Raw genomic sequence first — 21,760 nt, 5'->3', positions numbered from 1 at the left:
ACACCTCCCCTTTAGCTCTATCTGTATACTGCTGCTGCCATGTATATGGGATCAGGTTATACAGTAGTTTTGCACCTCTTCTCCAGTACTATCTGTATACTGCTGCTATCTCTATGGGATTACTCAGTGATAACAAATAACATATTCTGTGGTGTCCCAGTACAGGAGTGCGTACTGTCAGGTAAACATTTCTTCAGGTGCCTGCTCCAGCCCCTGCCACTCAGGTAATCCTGTTATATCCATTGTAGTCTTTGCCTGTTCATTTATATTGTTTTGCACTGTACCTTTAAGAAATGTTAAGGATATTTGCTATCAGCATGTGTAAGCACCACAAACATAGTTCATAAGGTTGAAAAAAGACCAGAATCCATCAAGTTCAACCTATATCCCTAATGAGTCCCTACTGAGTTGATCCAGAGGGCAAAAAACCCTCATACTAGAGGTTAAAAAAATTCAGGACTCCAAATATGGCATCGGAATAAATCCCTGGATCAACATTCTGTCCCTATAAATCTATTTTCCATAACCTGTAATGTTATTATTTTCCAAAAATGCATCCAGGCCCCTTTTGAATTCTTTTACAGAGTTCACCATGACCACCTCCTCTGGCAGAGAACTCCACAGTCTCACTGCTCTTACAGTAAAGAACCCCCGACTGTGCTGGTGTAGAAACCTTCTTTCTTCTAGAAGTAGTGGATACCCCCTTGCTATAGATACAGTCCTGGGTATAAATAGGTAATGGGAGAGATCTCTGTACAGACCCTTGATATATTTATACATAGTTATTAGGTCTCCCCTATTCCTCTCCCATTCCTCGTATTACTCTGGTTGCCCGTCTTTAAACCCTCTCCAGCTCCACTATATATTTCTTGTACACTGGTGCCCAGTACTGTACACAGTATTCTATGTGTGGTCTGACTTGTGATTTGTACAGCGGTAGAATTATTTCCAGTGCACTGTCCTCTATTGTGTTATCTACTATACACAGTTCACTGTCCTCTATTGTGTTTCCCACTTTACAGAGTTTAGTAAAAAGATTGCTACTTTACTATTCAACCCCTCTATAAGGTCATTAATGAATATATTAAATAGAATAGGACCCAAGACGGACCCCTGTGGTACCCCACTAGTAACAGTCACCCAATCAGAATAAGTACCATTAATAACCACCCTCTGTTTCCTAACACTGAGCCAGTTACTTACCCACTTACACACATTCCCCCCAGCCCAATCCCTCTCATTTTATGCACCAACCTTTAATGTGGCACCGTATCAAATGCTTTGGGAAAATCCAGATATACAACATCCAGCGATTGCCCCTGGTCCAGTCTGGAGCTCACCTCCTGATAAAAGCCGATCAGGTTAGTTTGACAGAACGATCCCTCATAAATCCATGCTGATATGGGGTCATACATTTATTTTTATCAAGATACTCCAAAATAGCATCTCTTAGGAAACCCTCAAACAATTTACATACAATGGAGGTTAAACTAACAGGTATATAATTCCCGGGGTCACCTTTTGACCCCTTTTTAAATATTGGCACCACATTTGCCATGCGCCAGTCCTGGGGAACAGTCCCTGTTACTATAGAGTCCTTGAATATTAACCTCTTCAGGACATAGGGCGTATGGATACGCCCTGAATCCCGAGTCCTTAAGGACCGAGGGCGTATCCATACGCCCGTGGGAATTCCGGCCCCCACCGCTAGCCGGTTGGGGACCGGAGCCGGATGCCTGCTGAAATCGTTCAGCAGGCATCCCGGCATATCGCCCAGGGGGGTCATTATGTCCCCCCATGTCGGCGATCGCCGCAGATCGCTGGACAATTCAGTCCAGCGATCTGCGGCGATTCCGGGTCAATCGGGTCTCCAGTGACCCGGTGACCCAGAATTACTGGCTGTTCGGGGCCGTCTCTGACGGCCCCGAACAGCCAGAGCCTGCATGGGTGAGGTGGCACTGGTGCCACCTCATGATCGCCCTGATTCGTCGGCCGGATTACCGGCCGACCAAACAGGGCGCCTGCTGCAGGTGTCACTCCCGCACCCGCTCCGCCCCTCTTCCGGAGGACGTGAGCGGGTGCGGGACGTGCTCCCCTGTTGGGATCGGGGCCCCAGGAGCAGCTGCGGCGGCGGGACTGACCTGCAGCGTCTGGATCATTGGAGGTGAGTGACAGCCTCCTGCTGTTGCTTAGCAACAGCTCCCAGCATGCAAAAAGGGCATGCTGGGAGCTGTAGTTATGCAACAGCAGGAGGCAGACCACCACAACTCCCAGCATTCCCTTATGGGCATGCTGGGACTTATGGTTTTGCAACAGCTGGAGGCACATTCTTTCTATGGAAAAGTGTACCTTCAGCTGTTGTCTAACTACAACTCCCAGCTTGCACAAACAGCTAAAGTGCATGCTGGGAGTTGTAGTGGTGCATCTGCTGGTTGCATAACTACAACTCCCAGCATGCCCGTTGGCTGTCGGTGACTGCTGAGAGTTGTAGTTTTGCAACAGCTGAAGGCACACTGGTTGTGAAACTCAGAGTTTTTTTTTTACCTAACTCAGTGTTTCACGACCGGTGTGCCTCCAGCTGTTGCAAACTACAACTCTCAGCAGTCACCGTACACCATGCACCGTACATGCTGGGAGTTGTAGTTTTGCAACAGCTGGAGGCACACTGGTTGTGAAACACTGAGTTAGGTCACAAACTCAGTGATACATAACCAGTGTGCCTACAGTTGATGCAAAACTGCAACTCTCAGCAGTCACCGACAGCCAACGGGCATGCTGGGAGTTGTAGTTTTGCAACAGCTGGATGTTCCCCCCCCCCAATGTGAACGTACAGGGTACACTCACATGGGCGGAGGATTACAGTAAGTATCTGGCTGCAAATTTGAGCTGCCGCAAACTTTCTGCTGCAGCTCAAATTGCCAGCGAGAAACTACTGTGAACCCCCCGCCCGTGCGACTGTACCCTAAAAACACTACACTACACTACCACAAAAAATAAAATAAAAAGTAAAAATCACTACATATACACATACCCCTACACAGCCCCCCTCCCCTCCCAAATAAAAATGAAAAACGTCTGGTACGCCACTGTTTCCAGAACGGAGCCTTCAGCTGTTGCAAAACAACTCCCAGTATTGTCGGACAGCCGTTGACTGTCCAGGCATGCTGGGAGTTTTGCAACAGCTGGAGGCACCCTGTTTGGGAATCACTGGCGTAGAATACCCCTATGTCCACCCCTATGCAAGTCCCTAATTTAGGCCTCAAATGCGCATGGCGCTCTCACTTTGGAGCCCTGTCGTATTTCAAGGCAACAGTTTAGGGTCACATATGGGGTATCGCCGTACTCGGGAGAAATTGTGTTACAAATTTTGGGGGGTAGTTTCTGCTTTTACCCTTTTTAAAAATGTAAAATTTTTGGGAAACCAAGCATTTTAGGTAAAAAAAAAAATTTTTTTTTTTACATATGCAAAAGTCGTGAAACACCTGTGGGGTATAAAGGTTCACTTAACCCCTTGTTACGTTCCCTGAGGGGTCTAGTTTCCAAAATGGTATGCCATGTGGGGTTTTTTTTGCTGTTCTGGCACCATAGGGGCTTCCTAAATGCCAAATGTGACTCCTTCTCTTCCGAGACCTGTAGTGCGCCAGCAGAGCACTTTTCACCCCCATATGGGGTGTTTTCTGAATCAGGAGAAATTGGGCTTAAAATTTTTAGGGGTATTTTCTGCTATTACCCTTTTTAAAAATAAAATTTTTTGGGGAAAACAAGCATTTTAGGTAAAATTTGTTGTTTTTTTTTTACATTTGCAAAAGTCGTGAAACACCTGTGGGGTATTAAGGTTCACTTTATCCCATGTTACATTCCCCGAGGGGTCTAGTTTCCAAAATGGTATGCCATGTGTTTTTTTTTTGCTGTTCTGGCACCATAAGGGCTTCCTAAAGGTAACATGCCCCCCAAAAACCATTTCAGAAAAACGTACTCTCCAAAATCCCCTTGTCGCTCCTTCCCTTCTGAGCCCTCTACTGCGCCCGCCGAACACTTTACATAGACATATGAGGTATGTGCTTACTCGAGAGAAATTGGGCTACAAATATAAGTAAAAATTTTGTCCTTTTACCCCTTGTAAAAATTCAAAAATTGGGTCTACAAGAACATGTGAGTATAAAAAATGAAGATTGTGAATTTTCTCCTTCACTTTGCTGCTATTCGTGTGAAACACCTAAAGGGTTAAAACGCTGACTGAATGCCATTTTGAATACTTTGGGGGGTGTAGTTTTTATAATGGGGTCATTTATGGGGTATTTCTAATATGAAGACCCTTCAAATCCACTTCAAACCTGAACTGGTCCCTGAAAAATACTGAGTTTGAAAATTTTGTGAAAAATCGGAAAATTGCTGCTGACCGTTGAAGCCCTCTGGTGTCTTCCAAAAGTAAAAACACGTCAATTTTATGATGCAAACATAAAGTAGACATATTGTATATGTGAACCAAAAAAAATGTATTCGTAATATCCATTTTCCTTACAAGTAGAGAGCTTCAAAGTTAGAAAAATGCTAAATTTACGGATTTTTCACCAAGAAAGGATGCAAGTATCGACAAAAATTTACCACTATGTTAAAGTAGAATATGTCACGAAAAAACAATCTCGGAATCAGAATGATAACTAAAAGCATTCCAGAGTTATTAATGTTTAAAGTGACAGTGGTCAGATGTGCAAAAAACGCTCCGGTCCTTAAGGCCAAAATGGGCTCCGTCCTGAAGGGGTTAAAAATAGGGGTCTGTCTATTACTTTACTTAATTCCTTTAGAACACGGGGGTGAATACCACCTGGACCTGGTGATTTGTCTATTTGAATTTTTTGTAGTCGGCACTGTACTTTTGTCTGGGTTAGACAAGTGACCTGTACTTCTTCCTGGGTTAGACGGGTGACCTGTACTTCTTTCTGGGTTAGACACTAAAATACACTCCCAGCAGCTCAGTCGGACTGATCAGGACCATCACGGTGAAATTGCGATGTCCCGATCAGCTAGAACGCCTGCCTCCAGCGCATCCGATCAGCGATTGATTGCTCCGTGCCTTAAATACTGGCTTGAGAAATCGACCGCCGATAACACTGATCATTGCCATGTTAATGCATGGCAGTGATCTGTGTAGAAGATCAGTGTGTGCAGTGTTATAGCCAGTAGAGGGGTGTCACGATTCGGCAGGCTGGAGGTGGATCCTCTGTGCCAGAGAGGGATTGGCGTGGACCGTGTCGGTGGACCGGTTCTAAGTTGCTACTGGTTTTCACCAGAGCCCGCCGCAAAGCGGGATGGTCTTGCAGCGGCGGTAGCAACCAGGTCGTATCCACCGGCAACGGCTCAACCTCACTGACTGCTGAGAAGGCGTGGGACAGAAGGACTAGACAGAGGCAAGGTCAGACGTAGCAGAAGGTCGGGGCAGGCGGCAAGGTTCGTAGTCAAAGAGGATAGCAGGAGATCTGGAACACAGGCTTTGGACAACACTAAACGCTTTCACTGGCACAAGGCAACAAGATCCGGCAAGGAAGTGCAGGGGAAGTGAGGTAATATAGCCAGGGAGCAGGTGGAAGCTAATTAGGCTGATTGGGCCAGGCACCAATCATTGGTGCACTGGCCCTTTAAATCTCAGAGAGCTGGCGCGCGCGCACCCTAGAGAGCGGAGCCGCGCGCGCCAGAACATGACAGCCGGGGACCGAGACGGGTAAGTGACTTGGGATGCGATTCGCGAGCGGGCGCGTCCCGCTACGCGAATTGCATCCCCGCCGGCAATGTCAGTGCAGCGCTCCCGGTCAGCGGGTCTGACCGGGGCGCTGCAGAGAGAGAGACGCCGCAAGCGCTCCGGGGAGAAGCAGGGACCCGGAGCGCTCGGCGTAACAAGGGGGCTATAACATTGCAAGTAAGAATCCCCCCATTTTCCCATTTAAAAAAAAAACAAAAAAAAAAACTGTGTAAATAAAAATAAACATATGTGGTATCGCCGTGTGCAGAAATGTCCGTACTATAAAAATATATATATTTAATTAAACAGCACAGTCAATGGCGTACGTGAAAAAAATTCCAAAGTCCAAAATAGCGTATTTTTGGTCACTTTTTATATAATGAAAAAATGAATAAAAAGCATCAAAAAGTCCGATCAATAGAAAAATCCCCGGCCCCGGGCGTGGGGACCAAAATGCTGTGCCAAGTCCAAAGCGGAACCAAAAGGACCGCCACCCTGTTGCACAGGGGACGATTGAAGAGGCTGCACAGATGCTGTGCTTCCTGTCAGAGGCCACTTTGTTGGAGCACACTACAAAAGAGACTGCAAAACCCCGCAAGTACACCTCGTGAGATTCAGAGAAAGAGAGAGAGTATGGCGGAGAGCACTGCAAGAGAGTGTACCAAGATGGCGATCAGCACTCCACATCAGGCCAAGATCGATGCTGCCGAGCTGGAGCAACTCCTTGTGGAACAACTGTCGCTCCTGTCTGCGGAAAAGCGGTGACTGAACGTGCCATTACCGGAGGATGATGCCTGATCTGAAATCGCAGTACCTAGAGACCCACCGAGACCACAGAAGCTGGAAGAGCCAGCGGCCCCACAGTTACCAACATGGAGTTCTCTTATGGACTTAGCAGCTGTAACCACAGAACCAGATGCGGATGCCCCACCCCCCGCATCACAGTGTACGCCGCCAGGGGCCCCACCAGAGAAGCCAGCGACTGCCTTCTATAAGAGACCCAAGTCACCCCCACTGCCGCAGTGGGTGTTTGGCAACCAGCCAGTCATCATCTGTGCCATGCACCAGTTCCTGATGCCCCTACGGGGAAAGGAACATCCACCGATCCCCTTGGGCCTGACTCCAGAGGCAGAGCGAGAGGCCCACAACGCGGCCATCCTAAAGGAGATCCGGGAGGCAAAATGAGCCTGCCAGCGACAGCTCCCATTCAAGGTACGTCAGCAGCAGTAGATAGACACCACGTTTCTGGAGCGTGCGCATATACGTATGCTTGGTTACCTGCGACATGTTGAACCCCCCCCCCCCCCCTTAGAACGGCAACAAACCACAGCTGTTACGTTTGACTGGGTCCAGGAAATCGGGACATTGATAGACTGTCACCACGGAGGCACCATACTTGTTAATGGGAGGGCGGTGAAAAGGGACTACCTGTCGGCACACTTAAACTCCCTTGAGAACGGGGAGATTGTGGAGTATACCCTGATACAGAGTTCAAGAGGAGAGTGGGCAGCTGCGGAGACGCAACCCAAAAACCCTACTCAGTTGCCCTTTGTTTATTTCCCCTCTGAGGACTGAACCTCTGATCCACATGGACTGTTTACCCCCAAGGCGACTGAAGGGAAGAAACCTCAGTCCATGACCCCCACATCTGCTTTAGCACTACCTAGGCTTGCTTCACTACTGCCTAGGACTCCAGAGGAAGAAGTTGAGGTAGCAGCTGCTGCTGCAGCACCACCAGCCCCAGTGGCGGAAGCCGCCTTAGTACAAAACGCCCCAGCGTGTCCAATTCCAACTTGTCAAGACATTACCATTAACCCACCAGAGGGTCCTCAAGAAAGAGATGCAAGATTCATGTCCCAACCCAGAATGAGTTGCGAAGGCTGCCAAAGGGATGGAAAGTACCCTTCATGCTAAATCAAAGAAAAAGCTGACTATTGCTTTATTGTTAAAACTTTCCTATTTAGGCGTCTGAGCCTGTTGCTTCAGTTTCAGTTACAAGTTAAAAATATGTGCCTGGCGTCTTGCCAAGAAGAAACCACTACACTTTAGTACCTGGTATAATACCGTGAACTTCTTAAATCTTCACGAGCCTTCTCTGCCAAACCACTTCAGTGCCTTAAAATGTGCCAAAAATGTCTTTAGTCAGGATTGTCTAGTGATGAGAGAAATGTAAACTAGATGGTTGATAATGTAACAAAATTTTCAGTAATGTGTTTTCAGACAGTATTGCCTAGTGGTAAGAAAATTCTTAACATAGTCAGTATGGTACAATAGTAGTCAGAAATCTACCTTATAATGTCTAGTGAATTATGTATATGGTGTATAATCGTCTATATTATAAAATTGTCTCGGGTTAGGACTGTTGTTTGCTAGTTGGTATGTCTATATGAGTGCCCCAGTCCATATATGCAGACCTATATATACTGTCTATGTTAGGGGTGTGATCGTACGCCCACATATATAATGCCTAAGTCAGGATGTATTAACTTCTCTGTATTTGTTCAATGTTGTCCTTGTTGATTGTCTTCTGGTGTGCATGAGGTGCACCCGAAATTCAAGGAGATACCTTGGCTAAAATTTTGCACACCAGGAGGTGTCAGTTTGTCTCTTGTCATATTTCTTCAGTGTGGTCCTGAAGTGTTCTCAACATACTTAAGTCACAGGGAGAAAATGCTATAAGCCAATAGGGCCTGTGGCACAGGATCGGTAGTGATGGAAAGCCTACAGCAGCTCCGGCCCGAATTCAAGAGCCACTTTGTGAAAATGCACACAACCCAAGGAAGAGCTTCAAGAATTGTTACATGTGTGTCGGTCTCATGCTGGTATGTCTTACGTGTTTGTATGTCCATTATGTCAGAGCCAGTGAAAAAAATGCTAAGTAGGAGTGTAGTAATAAATGTAATCTCAGGTAAAAATTTTAATCTGTGGAACTTAAAACAACAAGTGAGTGGTTAACATCAAAGGCACCAACCACATAGTGTTATCTCTTTGGAAGGAACTCTTTGCACTTTTTACCAACCTGCACTATTTCAAAGAAATTTGTTTTGCCCCAGTGTAGGACTGTGTCTAGATAATGTTCCAGGGACTGTTTGCACTAATGTTTATTTCTATATCTTTGCACCTTAAGCAATTTTCACCCTCCAGGACTGGATCCCGAGGGCGGCTGTTTTCAAGAGGGGGGAATTTGTTGTGTCCCTGTACCAGAGTGCATCCTGTCAGGCAAACATTGCTTCAGGCGCCACTCTAGGCCCTGACGCTCAGGTGTTGCTTTGATATTTATATTGTTTTGCACTGTACTTTTAAGAAATGTAAAGGATATTTGTTAGGAGGTATAATGCAGAGTACCCATGTGACCCTGATTGCCCAATGGGAGCCCCCTAGCTAGGCCACATATGGTGTAGGGGGGAAGGAGTTATTCAGTCTAACTCTGTGTTGAGCTGTGTGCAGAGCTCAGGGTGAGCTGCAGTGTGGGGAAGAGACAGCAGGAGTGTGATGTGATTCAAGGGAAGCTTAAAGCAAGTGATCGCACCATTCTGCAAGTGTTCCCAGCCATTCTGCAAGTGTTCCCTGCCCAGGAGGAGTCAGAAATTCTTAATACTGAGCATAATACCCAGTGAGTCGACGGCCACACAGTGATAGTTCATATTCTGGCGGTGTAGCGTTAATTGGACACTATCAGAACCCTCCTTAGCGTGGGAGGCCTCAGAATTAAGCCTAAAGTCCTGAGCTTGCAACAAGTAAAGAAAGTAAATGTTGGTTAAGGGTGCCCTGGCATCACAAAATCTCACCACCCCGAGTGACAAACCATCTCACAGTCTGTTAAACTCCCCTTGGCAGCCACAATTCGATAACATGACTCTTATGGAATCCCTACAACGTGGACCCCTGAAAAACCACCAGTTAGCCACGTCCTGACAACCTGCGACTGGGAGAAAAGAAACTCTTCAGCAACATCAGGCAGGGAATTGCTTCACCGTGAGAGGGATTGTTTATAGGAAACAAAGCCATTTCCCCCATGCATAGTGTCCTTTATACAAGAGACAGCTCTCAGAACAGGCATGGCATCATGGCGTCTTTTAGTCAGGTGGTGTCTGGATAGAGTCACAGTGGGAAGCAGCACAATAAAACACTAGGTGGGCACAGAGCTTTAATGTGCATTGTCAGATTCAAAAACATTTTATATGTTGTACATCTTGGCAAAACATTAACCTTTCTAATATACTTCATAAACAAAAAAAAACAAAAAATGTTATCTCCATTTATAGAAATCGTGGCTTATATAAAAAACCCACTAGGGACCAGAACATAATCCTACTCCTCTGTGCTCACTCCTTTCCTATCAGACTGCGGCATGAAAACAAAGAGGAGGGGGGTTACAGAGCAGCCTGCAGTGATTGTATGAAGAGACACAGCACAGCAGACTCAGGGAGAAAGTGAATGCGTTGTTAGACTCACCGCAGGTACCCAGGAGGTAGTAGATCCGTAATTCCACGGTGGTCGGGAGCAGGAGATGTAGTAGATCCACTGATCCTGTGGGGCGGATGACGCGGGCCGTACCAGGGAGCGGAGTCTAAGGTGCCGCTGGTTTTCACCAAAGCCCACCGCAAAGCGGGATGGACTTGCTGCGGCAGGCGACACCCAGGTCGCTACCCCTGGCACGACTCGACCCCACAGGTGGCTGAGGTGAAGCATGGTACAAAAGGAACAGGCAGGACGTAGTCAGGCAGGCAAGAGGTCAGGGCAGGTGGCACATGAGCGTAGTCAGTAGGGAAGCAGAAGGTCAGTAGGCAGGCGGCTAGGAACACGGTCAAGTCACGGAATACAAGGTCTGTACACAGCAAGGAACACTGTAAAACTGCTTTCTCTAAGGCGCTAGGGCAAACAAAGATCCGCCAAGGGCAATAGGAAGGGGCTGAAACTTATAAGAGAGGTACAGGTGAGTGACTAATTCCGAGCGCACTGGCCTTTTAAATTTCAAAGCTCCGGCATGCGCGTGCGCTAGGAGGCGGGGGCACGCACGCCGGAGCTGAGGCACAGAGACCGGGGATGGAAGTGAGTGACGGGCTGGGACTCTCATGCGGGCGCGTCCCGCAATGCGAATCCCAGCCCCGCCGGCGCCGGACAAGGAGGAGGAGGTGTGCTCACGGCCGGTATGTCCAGCCGGAGCGCCGTGCATAACTTGCATGGTGAGTGAGGGCGGGCTCAGCCTTGGCCACAGTGGATGTCAGAATGAGTGAACAGCAAAACAGAGGGATTTGGGAGCTAAATACAGAAGATAGACACATAAAAAAGACATGTAAAGAATCTACATGAGTAACATATAGAAGCATTATTTTTATTTTGATACTAGCTGAGTACCCGGCGTTGCCCGGTTTTTCCTTCCTAATCCTTGTTGGGGAGGAAAATAAACCAAGGAGGAAGCTTTTGACTTTATATCCAGTCCTCATATATTGTTGTCATATCCCAACCCCATATCCGACCTCCTATCCCGTCCTCCTATCCCGACCTCCTATACCGTCCTCTTATCCCGTCTTCCTATCCCGTCCTCCTATCCCGACCTTCTATCTCGACCTCCTATCCCGATCTCCTATCCCGACCTCCTATCCCGTCCTCCTTTCCCGTCCTCATATCTCGACCTCCTATCCCGACCTTCTATCCCGACCTCCTATCTCGACCTCCTATCACGACTTCCTATCGCGACCTCCTATGCCGACCTCCTATCCCATCCTCTTATCCAGTCCTCCTATCTCGACCTCCTATCCCGACCTCCTTTCCCATCCTCCTTTCCCGTCCTCATATCTCGACCTCCTATCTCGACCTCCTATCCCGTCTTCCTATCCCGACCTTCTATCCTGTCCTCCTTTCCCATCCTCATATCTCGACCTCCTATCTTGACCTCCTATCTTGACCTCCTATCCCAACCTCCTATCCCGTCCTCCTATCCCGACCTCCTACCCCTTCCTCCTATCCCGACCTCATATCCCGTCCTCCTATCCCGACCTCCTATCCCGACCTCCTATCCAGACCTCCTATCCCGACCTCCTATCCTGTCCTCATATCCCGACCCGTAATATGTGTACCAGGTATTGAAATATCTCCAGCTGTACGGAAGTTATGTGGGAACATACATTTCCCATTGATTTGCGTGGGACTTTAAACAAAAGCCCTGACCCACACAAATGGGGGTAGTTAAGGGTTAAATTAACTATCCTATATTCTAAGTGACCAAGTATTATGGAAATATTTCCAGCCGTTTGGAAGTTATGCAGTAACATATATTTCCCATAGACTTGTATGGGACTTTATTAGTGCGTCCCTATTTTTAGCCTTTGCATACAAACAAAAAAAGTAAAGAGATGAAGCAAAAACCATATCAGAAGGACATAAAACTCTTCATATAAACTTTTCATGTCACATATGAGCCATTTAATTTACGGTTATATTGTATTACTGCAAACAAGGAAATACAGTATCACATCGGCGAACAAAACATTTATGCCTATAAGATATAATGGTAACGGCAATGATAATAATAGTAAAGCTCTGGTATGGAGCCACCTTCTCCATTATATCAGGGAATTATATTCGGAGTCATTCCTTAATACACTGTAATGATTGGAATCTGCGCAGTTATTATTGGAGGAGTTCCTGCCTGTAAAGAGAACGGTTCCAGTAATAACGTTAGAGAGAATTGCTTATAATGTAATTGCTACAAATATCATTTACAGCAGTGGTCTCCAAACTGCAGGCCTCCAGATGTTGCCAAACTACGACTCTCAGCGTGCCCGGACAGCCAACGGCTGTCCGGGCACGCTGGGAGTCGTAGTTTGTCAACATCTGGAGGTCCTCAGTTTGGAGACCACTGATTTACAAAACGTTTGTGCAAAAAATATGGCTACACACAGACCGGTTTCAGATCGCTAAAATATACTCTGGCCGTGATAACCTGAAAAATGGCCCCGGAAATTGGGTTGGCCTTTTGCCCTTCATATAGTCAGCCTGCGGGTTGCGACCCCTTTGGGGGTCGGACAACCCTTTCCCCCAGGGGTCGCCACATATTTCCGATGGTCTTAGGAACCAAGACACCGCTCCTCTATCCGTCTCCAGCAAGGGTGGACAGACAGGTGGTCCAATGGCCCGGCCAGTTAAAGGGGTACTCCGGTGGAAAACTTTTTTTTTTTAATTTAAATCAACTGGTGCCAGAAAGTTAAACAGAATTGTAAATTACTTCTATTAAAAATAATCTTAATCCTTCCAGTACTTATTAGCTGCTGAATACTACAGAGGAGATTCTTTTCTTTTTGGAACGCAGAGCTCTCTGCTGACATCATGACCACAGTGCTCTCTGCTGACACCTCTGTCCATTTTAAGAACTGTCCAGAGTAGGAGAAAATCCCCATAGAAAACATATGCTGCTCTGGACAGTTCCTACAATGGACAGAGATGTCAGCAGAGAGCACTGTGCTCGTGATGTCAGCGGAGAACTCTGTGTTCCAAAAAGAAAAGAATTTCCTCTGTAGTATTCAGTAGCTAATAAGTAGTGGAAGGATTAAGATTTTTTTTTAATAGAAGTAATTTACAAATCTGTTTAATTTCTGGCACCAGTTGATTTAAAAAAAAAAAAATGTTTTCCACCGGAGTACCCCTTTAAAGGGCCCGCAGCTTCAGCTGCTACTGGGGATCCAGGACACTTGTCCCGAATCTTCAGGCAGACAGCGCTGCTTTCTGCTATATGCGCGGCTCACACACATACAGCAGAAAGCCTCCTGCATCTGATCTGCATCTGCGTCCTACACAGAGCATTTTAATATACTGATGTAGCAGAGCAGAGGTTGTCACTCAGCTGGTTACGTAATTTAAAGGGGAACTCCGGTGGAAAACTTATATATTTTTTTTTTTTTTTATGAACTGGTGCCAGAAAGTTAAACAGATTTGTAAAGGACTTCTATTAAAAAATCTTAATCCTTTCAGTACATTTTAGCAGCTGTTTGCTACAGAGGAAAATCTTTACTTTTTGAATTTCTTTTTTGTGTTGTCCACAGTGCTCTCTGCTGACCCCTCTGTCCATGTCAGGAACTGTCCAGAGCAGCATAGGTTTGCTATGGGGATTTTCTCCTGCTCTGGACAGTTCCTGATACGGGCATCAGGTGTCAGCAGAGAGCACTGTAGACAACACAAAATTATTTTTTTTTTAAATAAAGATTTTCCTCTGTAGCATACAGCTGCAAAAAATGTACTGAAAGGATTAAGATTTTTTAATAGAAGTCCTTTACAAATCTGTTTAACTTTCTGGCACCAGTTCATTTAAAAAAAAAAATAATAATAAGTTTTCCACCGGAGTTCCCCTTTAAATTACGTAACCAGCTGAGTGACAACCTCTGCTCTGCTACATCAGTATATTAAAATGTTCTGGCAGAGTAACAGCTTCCATGCTGAGCGCCTGTACCTGGCATGTGAGGTGAAGGTTTATTTGTTACAGCTTGTGAAGGAGTGACTGGCGCTGCCAAGGTACCTTAAATGCACTTGTGTTACCGCTCAGCCCCATCTCCCTAAATATAATGGTGCGGTGCCACCTGGGATTCTGCGCCCATTGTTCATCAGTCATCTAGAATTATCTCACCAGACAGTGATGGGGAAGCAATGGAATATGGAAACCTATTTATGAGCAACATAACAAGAGGATAACAAACCATAGGAAAAAACACCACAAATAAATAGGGAATATTCTATTGTATTTGTAAAAATGTGAGTGTACAGCGCTGCGGAATCTGTGTGCGCTATATAAATAAAGAATCATTTTTATTATGTCTAAGGTAACTGTACCCACACCTGTCACGTGCAAATTTACTAATAAAGTGGCAGCATTATTCAATAGATTGGACTTTTTTAAACCAGTGTGCCTCCAGCTGTTGCAAAACCACAACTCCCAGCATGCTCGGACAGCCTTCGGCTGTCCGGGCATGCTGGGAGTTGTGGTTTTGCAACAGCTGGAGGCGCACTTGTTGGGAAACATTCCAATAGATCATGTCATACCTTTGTTACAACTGTCTTTATTTCACTACAAAATGCAGTTTAATGGGCGCCTCAAGTGTCACAGAGGCGTGGCCTAGGGTATGCTGTGCCCTAGGGCTGCAACATGTCTTGATTACATGCAGGCACAGTGAGCTGTAAAACTGCAGGGCCACAATGTTTCTGGTTTACACCACCTGCGCATGCGCCATTGCGTCACACTGCCATGCAGGCACGGTGAGCTGTAAAGATGTAGGGCCACATTGTCTCTGGTTTACACCACCTGCGCATGCGCCATTGCGTCACATTGCCATGCAGGCACAGTGACCTGTAAAAGTGCAGGGCCACACTGTTTCTGGTTTACACCACCTGCGCATGCGCCATTGCGTCACACTGCCATGCAGGCACGGTGAGCTGTAAAACTGTAGGGCCACATTGTCTCAGGTTTACACCCCCTGCGCATGCACCATTGCCATGCAGGCACAGTGAGCTGTAAAACTGCAGGGCCACAATGTCTCTGGTTTACACCACCTGCGCATGCGCCATTGCGTCACATTGCGATGCAGGCACGGTGAGCTGTCAAAGCCGTATGGCCACAAGATCTCTGGCTTACATCCCCTGCGCGTGCATCGCCACATACCATTGCAATGCAGGTATGGTGAGCTATCGAAGCCGCGGCCTTACTGGTAATGTTCACCGCGCATGCGCCACCAGAGGGCCAGGTTTGGATCTGTCTCAACAATTACTTTCTGGTGGCACATCCATAGTGAGTGTTACCAGAGACAGATCACTGTGTCTGCGCCGCAATATGATGTGCATGCGCAGGGTGTTTCTTCTATACAAGGGCACACTGTGGGCATTTTTTTCTATGATTTTTCCAGTTTCAGCTATTGAAGCTTAAAGAGTACCTATCATGATCTTGCTAAATGTTTTGATGCTCCCAGTTCACTGCCCCCATCATGCTAAACCACTCCGTGCCTTTATTTTTTATAATTTTTTAGTTTCTACCTTGATATTGCTCTGTATTTTCTGCTCAGTCTCAGTCAGATTCACAGACTGGGAAGGGGCGTTCCCCAGTAGGCGTGACATCATCTGAAGCCATACGGGGGAGAACTTCCTCCCTCACTCTGCTGCACACAGCCCAGAGCACTTTAGTGTGAGATGGACTGTGATTCGCTGAGACTTAAAAGGGCCTTAAAGGGGTACTCTGAACCTAGACATCTTATCCCTTATCCAAAGGATAGGGGATAAGACGACTGATCGTGGGGGCCCGGCCGCTGGGACCCCCCGCGATCTCTGTGCAGACACCCGGCGTTCTGAACATTATCCACTTGCATAAAGAATGAGTAGATGGCACTCACCAATAGGAATATACAGGTGCGTAAGCTGGGACCCCTGGAAGCTGGGACCCCTGCGATCTTTGTGCAGACACCCGGCGTTCTAAAGATTATGTTCAGAATGCTGGATTCGGGTGACCGTGGCGTGACGTCACGAGGAGGTGTGGCGTGACATTACGACCACGGCCGCCAGAATCCAACATTATGAACAAAATGTTTAGAATGCTGGGTGTCTGCACAAAGATCTCGGGGGGTCCAGGCAGCCGTACCCCCGTGATCAGACATCTTATCCCCTTTGATTAAGTGATAAGATATCTATGGGCAGAGTAACCATTTAAAGCTACTTACAAAGTCAGTTTTTTTAATATGATTTTTCACAAATGATGCAGCATAAAGTAATATGGGAGTCTGTTCCTTTCCCATTAATTGGGCAGCATGAATCTTGCCTCCAAAGCATCAGGTTGCCTCCAAAGCATTACAGTCTTTCAGATAAACGTCAGACATGCCAACACTTAGTTGAGGTCTCAGTGCTAAAATCATATTATGAAGTCCAGCTCCGGCATTAAAGGGGTATTTCACTGAAAAACAACCACGAATAACTGGGGACCAATCAGAGCACGAATCATTAACCACCACTCTCTGGGTACGATCCTTAAAGGGGTACTCTGGTGGAAAACATTTTTTTTTTTTTTTATCAACTGGCTCCAGACAGTTAAACAGATTTGTAAATTACTTCTGTTAATAAATCTTAATCCTACCAGTACTTATCAGCTGCTGAAGTTGATTAGTTTTTTTTCTGTCTGACAACAGTTCTCTCTGCTGACACCTCTGTCCATGTCAGGAACTGTCCAGAGCAGGAGAGGTTTGCTCTGGGGGTTTGCTCCTACTCTGGGCAGTTCCTGACATGGACAGAAGTGTCAGCAGGGAGCACTGTGGTCATGATGTCAGCAGAGAGCACTGTGGTCAGACAGAAAGGAAATTTAAAAAGAAAAGAACTTCCTGTGGAGCATGCAGCAGCTGATAAGTACTGGAAGGATTCGGATTTTTTTATAGAAGCAATTTACAAATCTGTTTTATTTTCTGGAGCCAGTTGATATGAAAAAAATAGCTTTCACTGGAATACCCCTTTAAGTGCCGAGCTGGGGAGCGAAGTGCCCTGCAGCGTGCTTCATCTGGCTGTAACTAACAATTAGAGGCAATCTCAGCACCAAGAGAGCGACTGATCACAACTTTTACCATGTCTGTGCAACATGTCAAAATTTCATTAGGCTAAGTCTTCCAGCTATCAGAAAAAAACACACTTTTGACACATCGCAGAGACAGATTAGATTGGTCGGGGTCAGATTAGTTTTGACTTTTCAGACCCCAATCAATCTCTGAAACAAGCCAGAGGAAATGTGCAGATATGATTGTTGCAATCTCTGAATCTTTGCCCAGTCTATAAGTCTATGGAGCTCGTCTCATGCAATAAGCTAGGGAGTGAAGCGTATAACCGTGCGCTTCTCCCAGCTTGTTTTTGAGATCAACCGGGGTCTGAACACAGACCCCCGATGGATCAAAACTTTTGACGTGTCTCTGCCACATGTAAAATTATTTTCTAATGAAAGGGATACTTTAATGCCATTTATTTTATAACAATTCTGATAATTTTTTTTATATATATAACAATTTGTTATGTTGTTATTCACACAATAAATCAAAGGGGACCCTTTGATTTACACTCTGTTCCCACTCTGACCAGTGACAAGAAGGAGCCAAGAGAGAAGCTATGCCGCATACTCCTCTACTTGCTTTGTGTCTATGAGTTCTGTTGGACCCTATAGACCAGTGTTTTCTAACCAGGGTGCCTCCAGCTGTTGCAAGACTACAACTCCCAGCATTTATTCCCCATCTGCATACAGTTGCACATGTGTTCTGTTGGGGGGCACTTGCCCAACTTTTCTCTCTTCTGGCATCCAGAGTCAACAGAGAGTCAAGAGGCCATTGTACACATCGACCAGTGTTTTCCAAACAGTGTGCCTCCGGCTGTTGCAAAACTACAACTCCCAGCATGCCCGGACAGCCAACGGCTGTCCGGGCATGCTGGGAGTTGCATTTTTGCAATAGCCGAAAGCACACTGGTTGGGAAACACTGCTCTAGACTTAAATTATGAGTCCATACAGATCACCTGACATGCACATTTCTCCTAGCTCCTGTCAGGGGTTAATACATTATCTATAAAGCCCCCAGAAATGGATGGCAACAAAGCTCTGGAGAGTTCTGAAGTGGCAGCAATGAGTCCAGATCTAAATCCCATTGATCACCTGTGGAGAGATCTTAAAGGGGTATTCCAGGGAAAAACATTTTATCCCCTATCCAAAAGATAGGGGATAAGATGTCTGATCCCGGGGGGTCGGCTGCTGGAACCCCCGCGATCTCCCTGCAGCACCCGCATTCGTGATGGCCACGCCCCCTCCCATAGACATAAATGGAAGGGGCGTGGCGTGATGTCACGTCCCCAGTCCCGGAAACCCGGAGGTTTCCGAAACTGAAGATGCAGCTCCCGCATAGAATGCGGGTGCTGCAGGGAGATCGTGGGGGGGGGGGGGGGGGTCCCAGCAGCGGGCCACCCGCGATCAGACATCTTATCCCAAATGTTTTTCCCCAGAATACCCCTTTAAGATTGCTGTTGGGAAAAGGCGCCTTCCAATAAGAGAGACCTGGAGCAGTTTGTAACGGAAGAGTGGTCCAACATTCCGGCTGAGAGGTGTAAGAAGCTTATTAATGGTTATAGGAAGCGACTGATTTCAGTCATTTTTTTTCCAAAGGGTGAGCAACCAAATATTAAGGTAAGGGTGACAATAATTTTGTCCAGCCCATTTTTGGAGTTTGGTGACATTATGTCCAATTTGTTTTTTTCCTCCCTTTTCTGGTTTAGTTCCAATACACACAAAGGGAATAAACATGTGTATAGCAAAACATGTGTTACTGCAATCCTTTTCTGTGAGAAATACTTAATTTTCTTGAAAAATTTCAGGGGTGCCAACATTTACGGCCATGACTGTATGTCATTTACGGCTTATGGGGGCACTGATGTTAAATGAACCTACCCTAAATCCTAACAGTGAAAAATATAAGGTAAAAAAAAAAATTCCTATTGATCACATGATCATTGCTATATTATAGACTACCTACACGCCCACCCAGGGACGTGCACAGGTTGACTAGAAAGGGGGCTTCAGCCCCTGTCCTATTGATGTTCCCCCTATAAGTGTCCTGGGCAGTCTGGCATCATTATGTGGGCATTTATATAATTTATTATAAGAAGTGCCCTTTTTTATTTTTTTATTTTTTAGTTCAGCCCCTGCCCCCCAAAATGTCTGTGCACATCCCTGCGCCAGCTTAGGCTGCATTCACATCTTGTTTTTGCAATACGGTTCCCGTATCAGTTTTTTTTTAATAAAAAAATGTATGTCTCAAAACCGGACCGAGCCGCATACAACCGTATACAACCGTATAGACCTCTCTACCGTTTTAAACCGTATACGGTTTGAAAACAGATGTCCGGTTAAATACGGTTTAATACGTTTTTTGAAAGAAAGAAAAAAGACGGATATGGTTTTATGTTTTTCCTTAATTAAAGTTCTTCTTGTTCTATTTGTGGGAAGAACTTTCGGCGTGCACTGCGCATGTGCAAACTGCAAAACCGTATTGTGCAAACCGGATGGAACCGCACGCACATACGGTTCAGTACGGTACCCATAGACCACCATTTAAAAAAAAAAAAAACGTATACTGGTTGTATCCGTTTTTTTACCCGGACATAAAACCTTAGTAGGCTACGGTTTTGGAGACGGGGGAAAAAAAACGTAAATGATGCAAAACGTACACAACCGGATGCTACGTTTGGCATACAATTTTCCATTAAATGTCTGTACGTGCGGTTTGCAATACGTTTTTTTCACTGAAACCGGATACGGGAAAAAAACGAGATGCAAAAACGAGATGTGAATGCAGCCTTAGGGGACACTTATAGGGTACTGCATACATTGTTGTATCTGGTTATGTCGCTGCCGCAGATGTAGTGCAGTACATAGCCTTACTATGCACCAACTTCAGCACTATGCCTAGATCTAGCAGGCTCAGATGAAGCAGAGTTAAGTTTGTCAGAGTTGGTCCCTGCAGACCGCACAAAGCGCATTTTCATAGAACAGTGTTTCGCAATCATGTACCTCCAGCTGTGGCAAAACTACAACTCCCAGCATGCCCGGACAGCCAAAGGCTGTCCGGGCATGCTGGGAGTTGTAGTTTTGCAACAGCTGGGGGCACCCTGCTTGGGAAGCACTGGTCTATGTAGAGGACAGGAGCTTCTTCAGGGTCCTGTACAGTACACAGTGTCCTAAAAAAGTAAAATGGAGCCGCCCTCACCTGGTGTCCAAAAGAGCAGCTAACCCTGGCACAGGTAAAGAGTACAGAACATGTAATACCTCCCTAAACTGTAGGGGGCGCTACCAGACACCAGTCAGTGCATACGCTTCAGTAATACAGGAGTTTTACCAGTAAATGCCCATTCTGATTGGTCGGTTCATTGACAGGTATCACAGATCTGGACTGTCTGTAGCATTGTATGTTGAGTCTGGTTTCAACTTACAATGGTCCAGAAAAGACCATTGTATGTTGAAACTATTGTATGTTGAGGCCATTGTAAGTTGAGGGATCACTGTAGATGCATACAGATTACTCTTGAAAACTCTGCCTGTAAAGTTTCAAGAAAATGAAAAGAAGAGATGGGAGAGATGCTGGGAGTTGTAGTTTTTGCCACCCGGATTGGGAAAACACTGACACAGAAGTTGCAGTTCTAACAGTACACAGTCACAAAGTGTTACAAATACATCCCTGCTACATGATACAATGTAAACAAGCGGTGCACCTAATCAGTCTGCAGCCTCCTCATGGACTCAATCACTCTCCTGCCCCCTCTGGCATCACCCCACATTGAGTGTTTAGTGTTACCTGCAGACTGTGATCAGGTTCTTCCTCTCCACCGCTGCATTCCTGGAGGCATTCTTCTTCCTGGACAAGCTGAGGGAAGCCATCTCCACACTGGACTGCCAGCCTTTTGTCTCCTCTATAGGAATATTATGGTCCTGACTGATGAGCTGCTCCCCCCCTCCTCTTCTTCTGGTGTCTCTGCTGATGTCACTCTGGACACAGGCTGGGGTGCAGCAGAGGACTGGGGAGGGGGTCAGGGCTTGTCTGTCATCAGGGCACTCCAGCTGGGCACAGGGCTGCAGCCTGGCACCCTCCTCAGGATATGACACTTTGCAGGACAGCAGGTGCAGTGTGGTAATGGCTTAGCCCCCCAGTGACTGCTCCTCTCCTTGCACAGCAGCTGCTCCTTAGTCATACAGCTGGATCCAGCTTCTTCTTCTTCTCCTCATGTGACTGAAGCGGAAGTGCAGAGCAGCCAGCCTCCTGACAGGACTGTGTGAGTGCACAGGACAAGACACAATGGAGAGGGGATGCTGGGAGATGGAGGCGATGCAAGTGCATGCGGCAAGCGGAGGGGAATGGACCGGCTCTGCTATATCAAAGGGAAAAGCAGCATCTGCGCCGTTTACTTAAAGGGCATCTCCAGGCACAGGCACATAGCCCTCAAAGCAGTGTTTCCAAGCCAGGGTGCCTCCAGCTGTTGCA

The 21,760-nt window shown here is 46.4% G+C and overlaps 1 protein-coding gene across 2 annotated transcripts in view; it reads right to left on the bottom strand.

The window, feature by feature from the left end:
* The window catches only part of RUNDC3B (RUN domain containing 3B), a 238,260-nt gene extending 216,765 nt beyond the window's left edge, over positions 1–21,495 (bottom strand). Inside the window, exon 1 of one of the 2 annotated variants that reach the window (XM_056519126.1) lies at positions 21,077–21,495. In XM_056519126.1, coding sequence (XP_056375101.1) covers positions 21,077–21,159 — 83 coding nt within the window. In that variant the 5' untranslated portion in view covers positions 21,160–21,495. The remainder of the gene's footprint in view (positions 1–21,076) is intronic. The other variant, XM_056519128.1, reaches the window with a different exon arrangement.
* Between the last annotated feature and the right edge of the window lie 265 nt (positions 21,496–21,760).

Source organism: Hyla sarda, chromosome 5, assembly GCF_029499605.1.
Source record: "Hyla sarda isolate aHylSar1 chromosome 5, aHylSar1.hap1, whole genome shotgun sequence".
Classification (NCBI taxonomy): domain Eukaryota; kingdom Metazoa; phylum Chordata; class Amphibia; order Anura; family Hylidae; genus Hyla; species Hyla sarda.
This window is presented reverse-complemented; position numbering and strand designations above follow the sequence as displayed.